At 46.9% G+C, this 10,125-nt stretch overlaps 1 protein-coding gene across 12 annotated transcripts in view; it reads left to right on the top strand.

The window, feature by feature from the left end:
* LOC139563224 (protein CBFA2T3-like) overlaps positions 1–10,125 on the top strand; it is a 52,431-nt gene that overhangs the window by 22,408 nt on the left and 19,898 nt on the right. For 3 of the 12 annotated variants that reach the window (XM_071381646.1, XM_071381639.1, XM_071381641.1), the window contains exons 2-3: positions 3,866–4,054; positions 7,233–7,388. In XM_071381646.1, coding sequence (XP_071237747.1) covers positions 3,866–4,054; positions 7,233–7,388 — 345 coding nt within the window. Of the gene's footprint in view, positions 1–3,865; positions 4,055–6,766; positions 6,986–7,232; positions 7,389–10,125 lie in introns of those variants that run through there. The other 9 variants (XM_071381640.1, XM_071381644.1, XM_071381645.1 and 6 more) reach the window with 7 other exon arrangements.

The raw sequence follows: 10,125 nt of genomic DNA, 5'->3' as shown, positions 1-10,125 counted from the left end.
GGTTAGCGGCTGGGGAGAAAGGGGGGGAAGGAGAGAGGAAGGGAGCAGAAGGAGAGAGGAAGGGAGGAAAAAGAGAGCGAGAGGGAGGGTGGGAGCAAAAGGAGAGGGAGGGGGGGGAGGAGAAACAGAGCTCCATGGAACATCTGGATTTTATTAGCAGCCATTGGGAAAATGTGAAAAGGACGTTTTTTCCCCCTGTGAGTAGCGATATGCTCCATGTAAGCACTTCACTGCCGAGAGACGCCCTCCCTGAAGAGAACAGATGGCCGCTAGACTTCAATACAATTATATCAATAACAGTCATCACAGCCGTCAGCGCCACATGACAAGCACACTAAAGTACAGAGAAGCAGGGAACTTAAACTTGTCTCGCAAGTGCTGTTGTGTTGGGTGGGGAAGGAAGCCGCCTCTGAAACGCAGGTCCCTCGTCAGGGCGTTTTCGTCACCATCACCATGAAGTCTCCCTCTCCCTCACAGTTCAAATCAAGAGCTGGCTTTTCCACCAGCCCGCCAATCACATTACCCAGAAACAGCAAACAGAGGGGGAATGGAGAGAGGTGGAGGAATAAACTGTAATGTAGTCGGTAAATGAATAAGCACAAAGACGTAAGGGAATACTCATTGGTGCGCTGAACAATTCAGAGACTGAGAGTCTTATTTAAACATAAACAGAGAAGTAGAGAGTAGGGAGTAACAGTATTGGTTCCTTGTTTTCCATGTTGTTTTCTCCCTGGCCATGCCTCATGTCTCAGACATCTGAGTACTGTATCCGCTGTCTCTGACTGGTGCAGACGAGGAGAGAGCTGATCTCTCCTGTGTATTAGACCGTTTTACACTGACCCTGGCCTGGTCTGGCCTGGTCTGTCCTGGTCAGCTCGTGTCCTCTGCCCAGTAACTCAGTGGTAACTAGGTCAGCCAGGAACCAGTGTGTCTGGCCTCATCCCTCTCTCCTCTCCTCCTCCTCAGATGGATGGAGTGTCTGAGGACCTCCTCCTCCACACAGCTGGGGTCTCAGCAGTTACACACCCCATGGGTCACCGCTGCACTGCCGCCACACCCTAAATGGTTTTAACATATATTCTGTGAGTTATTACTGTATGTGCTGTGAGGCTCCTGCCGTCGCTCAGTCTAACTTTTCCTATGTTGTCTATCTTTCATTCTACACACACACACACACACACACACGGTCACACGTTCACACCCACACACATGCATTTTCTCCCTGGGCCTTTCAGTTCTCGATTATTAAACAGACATTTATTCCCCACTGAATGTTTGTTTTCACTAAACATATTTGTTCAACCCAGTCTGTGTAGTATCGCAGTGATTCTCAAGTAACAGGGTAACGTGTGTATTTGTTTCTGCTTGTTCCGTGCTTGTACATTTCTGTGGAGGGAGCTGGGGGTGTTCTCTCTCCAAGGCTCTCTCCCACCCTGTCATTAGTGAACCTAAAGCCTCTGAACTCTAAATCAGCTCAAGATGATCCCCAGTCTGGTTTCTAACACACACAGAGAGAGAGAGAGAGAGAGAGAGAGAGAGAGAGAGAGAGAGAGAGAGAGAGAGAGAGAGAGAGAGAGAGAGAGAGAGAGAGAGAGAGAGAGAGAGAGAGAGAGAGAGAGAGAGAGAGAGAGAGAGAGAGAGAGAGAGAGAGAGAGAGAGAGAGAGACACAGAGACACAGAGAGAGAGAGAGAGAGAGACACAGAGAGAGACACAGAGAGAGACACAGAGAGAGGAGAGAGAGAGTCTGCCATTCAGACAGGTTGACTGAGTTCTCCCAGGCAGGAGGACCTTTACATCATCATCAATGCCAGGCTCCTCCATCCAGCACGTCTGATCACTATCTAACCCACTATCCCTCTGCTCCAACATCTCCCTCCCGTCAGACCTAGTCTATTCTTTATGGTGCCTCCACCCACTCCCATGCTAAGGGGGCTATGTAGGCCCAGGGTCTCTGTCAATCCCTGGGTCAGGAGAGGGGCGATGGGGATGGGGAGTCAGGGAGTCTGGAGGGGGCTAGGGAGAGGGGTGCGGGGGTCCCTGGGTGCGGGGTCCTGGGGCCGAGGCGCAGGGCTCTAATCCCCATGTTTTGATGTGAGGCCTGTGTTTGTGTGGACTACTCGGCGGCCTGATGGGGAGCAGATGTGGGAAGGCAGGCGGGCGGGCACCGAGCCAGAGCAGCTGGGAGAAATTAAAAACAACAGCATTCCTGGAGACTGGGGGAATTACAGAGAGAGAGGGAGAGAGAGAGAGGGAGAGAGGGAACGCGCTAGAGACAGAGGGAGAGATTTAGAGGTATGTGTCCCAGAGAGGAGCCCATTTGGATAGAGGGAGAGCGACAGAGGTGCAAGAGAAGATCTCTAGAGACCATCTCAGAGTCTGTCCGCGTCTAAGATACAGTTACAGTAGCTCTGTTCTAATGTGAAGGATAGGCCGTGTGAAAACAGAGACACTACCAGCAGCCAACCAGCCTCTTAATGGCCTGTCATTACATGATGGTTTCTTGTGTGTTTGGTGGTTTTAGTGAAAGCGTATGTCCTGAAGTCTATAAAGAGACCCAGAAATAGCTCCAGAATGACAAACTGGAGTGTGATCTCGCACTGAATAGTTTTTCATCTTGTTTGTAGCACAATAGGACTGAACTGAAACCCTTTTTAGAACACAGATTGCTGACTGACCGTTCCTTCCCTGAAAGCCATTTTTAGGCGTGATTACGGGAAACATACAGCTGTGTACAAGAGAGACTGACAGCAGTGTAATCGGCAAAAGCTTTTGACTGCATACTGTGGGCTGCAGCTAAGGCCAGAGCCAGCGCCGGGCTCCCAAATCCTCAGGGAGTCTATGAAGCAGCATTGTATCCTGGGTAAAATCTATTTTCTGTATTGATTACTGTGTAGGTCCACTTTGAGTGGGCGATGAAAGGTTGCGTGGAAGGAAGAAGAGGAAGGATCAGAACGTCCTGTACCTCTCCCTGAACAGGATCCACTGTGGTGTTCCGATGCCATGGTTCCTTAATTAGACAGAGGAAACACAGTGAAAGCAACAGGACACACACTGTGGTCAGATGGACATGCTGGGGGATTGACAGCTCTACCCAGGAAGTCTGTTGAGGTGTGGACCATCAACTCTGTTTCTCTCTCTCTCTTACTAGTCTCTCCATCTCACTCTGTCTTTCCCTCTCTGTTTTTCCCTTGGCACGAGTCTTCCTGTCCTTCAGCACAATGGGAGCACAGATGGCCACAGATGGGGGGGTTCGGACAGAGCAGACTTACTAATGTATTAAAAATGAAATCCAGAGTTGTGTGTGAGTGTGTGTGTATGTGCATCCTTTAGCTGGTCAGATTAAACAGCTGTGAGTAATCCCACAGCAGTTGCAGACAGGCCAGGAGGGCAGGACTCCTCCCTCTCACCCCAGGAGTCTCGGCCCTCCCCGCCAGGCCCGTGGTCACTCCCAGAACCCCTCGGGAGCCCTAGCAGCAGTTGCCATGTGAAGGAACTCTCCCCAAGGAGTACATTAACAGCCCTGATTATGGCATGCTTTCTGTCAAAATGGTCACTGTGTCAATCAAATCACAGTCAGAGGGTGGGTCAAGATTGTTCAGTCGTCATGGAAATAGAGTGCGTGTACATTATGGGATTCAAGTGAAATGACCAATCAGTGATCATCAGTCTGTCAGCATTTTTTAAAGCAAAAAAGTGACAAGAACCCAGGCCTCAAAGAGTTTGTGTGCAGTCCTCTTTAGTTGTTTTGTTGTTGTTGAAGTCAGTCAGTATAGCTACAATAGCTCCTGAACAGGAATACTGTTTGTTGAGTGTGGTGACTGATGGACGAGCCCTGCCCTGCCTGCCTCCTCTTCTCTCTGACAGACAGACACCCAGGCAGACCAGAGAGGAGAGCAGCCCAGCCGTGCAGCACAGGGCCAGGCAGGGTACCTGTCTACATTTGTCCATGGCTGGGAGCGGGGACATTGCAGTCCTACAGGCAGGAGCCACCAGCTCAATATACCAGTATTGATGCAGGGACTGGTTTGGGTTTTTACTTTACCTTCTATACCGGTATTTGAATGTTTGGTTTGTTAAATGTGATACGCCATGTGTAATGTCAATTTTTATAGTTGACTTCGCTACTCTCTCCGCTCTTTCTCTCGGTGCCACTTTCCACAAATACCTAGCCACCCCCCTGTCACTCAAGGAGCGCATTTGATGTTCCTCAACCACAAGACACTTGCGTTCAGTCTGCATGGTTAATGTAGCACATGCAACAACAATGCTGTTTTCACTTTGCTTCTTAACATAAATCCACTAGCGTTCTATAGTGACACTATTCGTTCGTTTGTGTTACATCAGCAAACAGCTAACGTTAGTTTGTCTTTTCTTAACAAGTTGCCCTAAATCTTGTGAAACGCTAATTGTTAGCCGCTAAAGCTAATAGCTAGCTAGCTAATAAATGTACCGAGTAAGAGCAAACGTAGCTAGCTAATACAGCCTGACAGTACCAGTGATGGTGTAGACTTAAATCCGCATGTTGTTTGTGCAACAGTATCTTCTAAATCAGAGAAATATGCAAAGCAAGAATATGTTGGCTACATGAAGTAGCTAAGAGAAATAATGCAATGTAGCCAAAGCTTATAGGGTCCCCTAGGAAACACTTATCAACACTCGTTTATACCCTGTCACAATAACTCCACCCTGGCATTTGAATTCGTTGTCATCTCAAACAACACTGTATTCAAAGTGCCCACATTTATATTCTAACTATAGAATTAGAATAGTCTTTATATTTCCATGATTCCAATTTTTTTGCTCTAATTCGCAAGTCAAATCGCAATTGCAACATTTGGTTAAAAATAAATCCTAGATGATTTGTCCATATCGTGCAGCCCTGCGTGGCACTGTGGAAATGATCTCCAAAACAAAAAATACGGTCCAATTTTTTTTTAAATACAGTGGTATAGTATTTTGGCCATATCGGGCTTCAATACTAACACCTTGTGTTTAGGGGATCGGAGTGGTGTCCTGGCAAGCGCCCCTTGTATTTGAGAGGACCACAGTCAGATTTTCAATGGCCAATGTAGCTTCTAGAATCTAGAATAACACTCTTGAAAATCAGAGCCTAGCTTTTTGGGAGTTCTACATGCAAATATGGAAATAGCCCAGAGAAGAGAAGAGTTTAAGAGAATGTTAACTATGGCAGGAATACTGTGGAAGGGTTCCATTCATAAACCATTGCTCTGGAACACAGTGTGCCCTGCATATTTTTTTCATAGTCAGCAGCAGAGGATCTGAGTTTAGTAGTCTGAGAGAGAAGAGCAGTAAGGAGCTGCGCCTGTCCGTCCTGGCTGCAGAGGTGACTTCTCCCTGCCACCCCAGAAACACTTTAACCCTGAGGACCGCGGCACCCTCTTGCACCCTCCACCATCCTGCAGCTGCTCTCCCTGGAGGTCAAGACCTAATTATCCTCCTGTTGCTTGTTTGGCAGTGACCCGATGTGTTTGGTTATTTTTGCACTTGGCAGTGGAGGCGGCAGCGGCTGCAGCTTAGCGGGTGGGTTGGGGTGGAGGTCTGTTCCAAACATGGTCAGGAGTACTAGTACTACATGCTAGTGGGGTGCCTGTAGGTCTATGAGGCTCCCTGCGAGCTGCTCCCTGCGTGGCCGACATGATCCTGCTGTCCGAGTGGAGTTAACAGTGGAGTGAACTCCGAGACAGCTGATAGAGACGCCTGGCTTAAACCTTCCTCCTCAGCACATGCCTCTGTACTGGTCTAATGCAGATACTGGGTCCAGGGCTTGCAGGTTATATACACGTATATAAGCACGGTGGGTACACACACACACTCGAATACTTGCACACACGGTCTCACACACTGTAAAGCTATCTTCTCCGTGGCTGTGAAAGCCATCACACTCGGCAGCTCATGTTTTTGTAGCAGAAGGATCTCATTCCACCCACATCCCTCTGACGGCTGCTGCTTCCCCTGTTACACTCAGTGTTTACCATGGAGCATTTAATACTGAATACTCCAACACTGAGCCAGGGCTGATTACTCTCACTGGATAATGTGTATCATGGCCCCCGAAAAAGATATTAGAAAGATTATTACATTTTATCCACATTATTTCAAAGAACAAATATTATTTTGAATGAAAAAGTATGTGATTATGTGTAAACAATGTATTTGAGATTGCAATTGATAGACCTTTTAATACATCAAAAAGAAACCGACATTTACAGCCTTCTCTCTGCAGCTTTGCGTAAGAAACTACAAGAGTTGTTGTGGTCATAGTAGGAGCCAGTGTGGGGACTCGACAGTGACAAGCCAGTGTGGGGACTGGGCAGTGACAAGCCAGTGTGGGGACTGGGCAGTGAAAAGCCAGTGTGTCCCTGTGTATGTGGAAGGCGGCAGGGCACGGTAGGGGAATAGCAGCCCCTGTCCTATCTCCTGGAAATGGCGATGCCACCTGACCGCTCCAGGCTGTCCCGTCCCTCCTGTCCCCGACTGGAGCAGCCCTGCCTTGCCTTGTTTGGTCCCGGCTGGGGGCCTCGTTCCAGCCTCGTAGAAGTGTCTCTGTGATGGACAGCGGCAGATCCAGCTGCACTTGTCACTGACTGTCACGCGCCTGTCCATATGGGGGACGAGAGGGGACAGGCGGGGAGTGTCAGTGGGACTGGGGCTGGGGGGTGGGAAGGGGGAGTGGGGGCTGGTGGGGGGGGGTGGGGGTGGAGGACACTGATAGGGATGTCAGTACTACGGGGGGCGTTGGTGTGGGGGGGGGGTCCCGTCAGCAGCAGCTGAGCGGACCAGCAGGTGTTACTTTATGTCTCCAAGAGCTGTAATATTTTGCGTGTTGTTCCAAGCCCCCATCTCTCTATCTCTCTGTCTCTCTGCTGCAGTACAACATCGTTCACAAAGTCTCTGCAGAAGAAACAAGACCTCACAGCCAGGCCATCAATACATTCTCTCTCATATCAAATCAGTGGGTCATGAGTGGGTGTCAGATAATGGAAGCAACACTGATCAATAAATACAACTAGCTATTAAGATTTTTTTCTGAGAAGTAAATTGCTTGTTTGGGTCTGATTTTTATCATGTGCATTCTGTTTCTGGATGTTTGCTTCTGGGGGCAGATATACTGTTGGTGTCTGATGTGTCTTCTTGTTTGTCTCTTTGTAACCGTCTCTCTCTCTCTCTCTCTCTCTCTCTCTCTCTCTCTCTCTCTCTCTCTCTCCTGCAGGTAGCACAGAACAGAAGGTTGGAACGATGCCCGATTCACCTGCTGATGTCAAAACCCAGCCCAGGTTGACTCCGCCCACAATGCCACCTCCACCCCCGGCCGTCAGCCAGGCACCCAATCGCAACGCTTCATTCACACCCACCACCAGTAGGTCAAGTAAGGCATTTTTTAAATTCTTTATTTCTCTGTTTGCACTTTGCACCCAAATAGGCACTCTAAAACATGTATGCATGCTATCTTTCAATTTAAGTTTGAAAAAAAATAATACTTATATCATATCTTACCTGGCATAAATTACTATTCTGTATTGCTACCATGTCTGTGTTCTCCCTTGAATGCCTGAATCCTCTTTCTAACTTTATAAAGAACCTTGTAAATTCCCTGAGGTAGTACTATGTATCTATCTTGAAGGTGTTTTGTGCAGCATTGGGCCGGGCAGGATGTGAACAGAATAGTGAGCTGGTAGGAGTGCTGCATCAGCTCTTCTCTGTCATTGGCACGGCTCTACCTCTGCGTCTGTTAGGCTGTTAGGCTGTTAGGAAGGGAACCTGCCTGGGCTTCAGGGGAAACAGGCTGCTACAGGCTGCTGCTGGGCTCCATAGGCCTGGCTGTGTGTTTCTGATGATACTGTAGCTTCAACATGATGAAGACAAGACTTCAGTCACTTGTGTGTGTAGCATTCCCTGGTGGATCGAGTGTCTTGGAGTATGTGTGAGAATGGCTGTGGCACTATCTGTGTGTGTGTGTGTGTGTGGGGGGGTTGTTTACCGGCTGTAGTTGCACAGGGGGCATTGCGGGGCTCGCCGGGCTACAGACCACTTTCTTCCCTATATAGCAATGACAGTCTGTGTTGTTTCACCTGTTGTGGCGGTCACCAGTGTAGCTCGCTCTCCCCTCTAAAACCAGAACACAAGTGGCGGGTCACATGGTTAGCCCACATGTGTGCCGACCGGCCTGGCTCCAATGGAGAGATTAGAGTCAAGGGTAGAAATGAGAGGAACCGTGTACAGAACATATATTCAAACACTACCATCTAACACACACTGTTGGCATACTGCCATATGCACTCCGACAAACTGGGGGAGAAATTAAACACCCTGCAGATTGAAATGTTTTCAAACATATTAGGGATGGGTAGTATCCAGATCGTCATACCATCCTTCTTTCATATCCGCCCTTCTCTCATACCGGGATATACGGTCATACCATCCTTCTCTCATATCCGTCCGTCTCTCATACCGGGATATACGGTCATACTATCCTTCTCTCATATCCGTCCGTCTCTCATACCGGGATATACGGTATTACTGGCTTAGTACATAAGGTGGCTCCAAAAAAAACACAAAAAATAGCACATTGGGCATCTATTACCAGAATGCTAACAAAATTAGCACAAATATTAGCGAATTTCGATGGAGGTTGCTAGCTAAATATGCTAACAAATCAAAAATAAACTAATTGCAGAGACAGGCAATTCTGCTAAGAAATGTATACATATATAGGTAGGCGCTACCGAATGTCATTTTTGGTGAGTTTGGACATTTCCAAGCGAATGTGAACGAGAGTCATTGTCCAAATGAACAAAGTTCCAGACGCATGCTTGTCTTAAGGAAGAACATCACTGGCTCTGGAGCAGCATGTGTAGGCTACACTTGTGTCTGTGTGGAGTCTGGAGTTGCTAGGGAAACAGGCCTGCCTGCTCTGCTCAGAGAAGAGGGGAGAGGAGAAGACAGGCCGAGAACTGTGTGGAGAAAAAATGCAAGGAAATCAAGATCGTGTAAGCTGTACAGGTAACTCATCCAAAGAGCTTTGACTTCTCAAAACATGGTAGAAAGCTAACACAATATGATGCCCCGTCATCTTATTAGTTCAGCCACTTACTTACATGAACTTGCTATTTAAACTTAGGGGTCGAGTTAATGCAGAATTCAGAGTTTTTCACTCAGGAAAGAAAGCTAAAACGCTTCAGAAATATCTTGCTGTGTTTTGTAAACGAAGATGTAAAATGCTTCTTATTGTAATTTCTTCTCGGTATCAGACAAGTTTTGTGCTTCAGTTGCACTTCTCCACTCTGAGAATTCAGGAAGGGGCATTCTATCAGCAGACAGCGCTCTGACTGATGTGTAGCTACTTTTTCTCCTGTACTTGTCTCAGTGAAACATACTTTTCTCTGGTAAAATGCAAGATTAACTTCAAACAAAACATTAGGAAATGTAGCTGGCTACATTCTTTCTATGATAAACATTAGAAATATGATAATGGCCATGCAGCTTATTTTTTCATTGGAAGCTCATTTACTTGTGTAGCTAGCTAACAGCCAAGTAGCGTTGCACTTCTGTTGTCATCTGATGAAAATGAAGCTATTTTCTGCCGAATGTGTTGCACTAATGTATTTTCTGTGAAGGAAAAACTATAGTTGCACGTCCCTGATCACTCTATTGAAGTAAAATAACACTGTTGACTTTCAATATAAAACGTGAGCCCTGTCAATACACAGCTGGACTCACCTGCTCCTGCTTTCTCCCATTGTGCTATTTCAAACAAACGTGACTGGCTCCACTGTTGTGGGGAACTACGGTATGCTTCATAATGTCAAATAATGTGACAGGTGAAATGAAGAACGCAATCTGCTTTATCTCCTAACGTATTGCACAAGTTAACTAAAGCTATTTACTTAAAAAGTAGCTACAAATATTAAAGTGTATTGAAAAACCTTCAATAAATAGTTTCAATATAGCAAAATACCCCGGTATACAGTATATACGGTATACCGCCCACCAAGCTTAAAACATATCATATTAAACTCACTCACACATGCATACATCCTTTAATATCTCAATAATTCAGCCACAGACACCCAAGACCAAGAATAAACAAAACATAAAAACATCAG

Source organism: Salvelinus alpinus, chromosome 33, assembly GCF_045679555.1.
Source record: "Salvelinus alpinus chromosome 33, SLU_Salpinus.1, whole genome shotgun sequence".
Taxonomy (NCBI): domain Eukaryota; kingdom Metazoa; phylum Chordata; class Actinopteri; order Salmoniformes; family Salmonidae; genus Salvelinus; species Salvelinus alpinus.
Note: the sequence above shows the minus strand (reverse complement) of the source record. Positions and strands in the feature narration are given on the sequence as shown.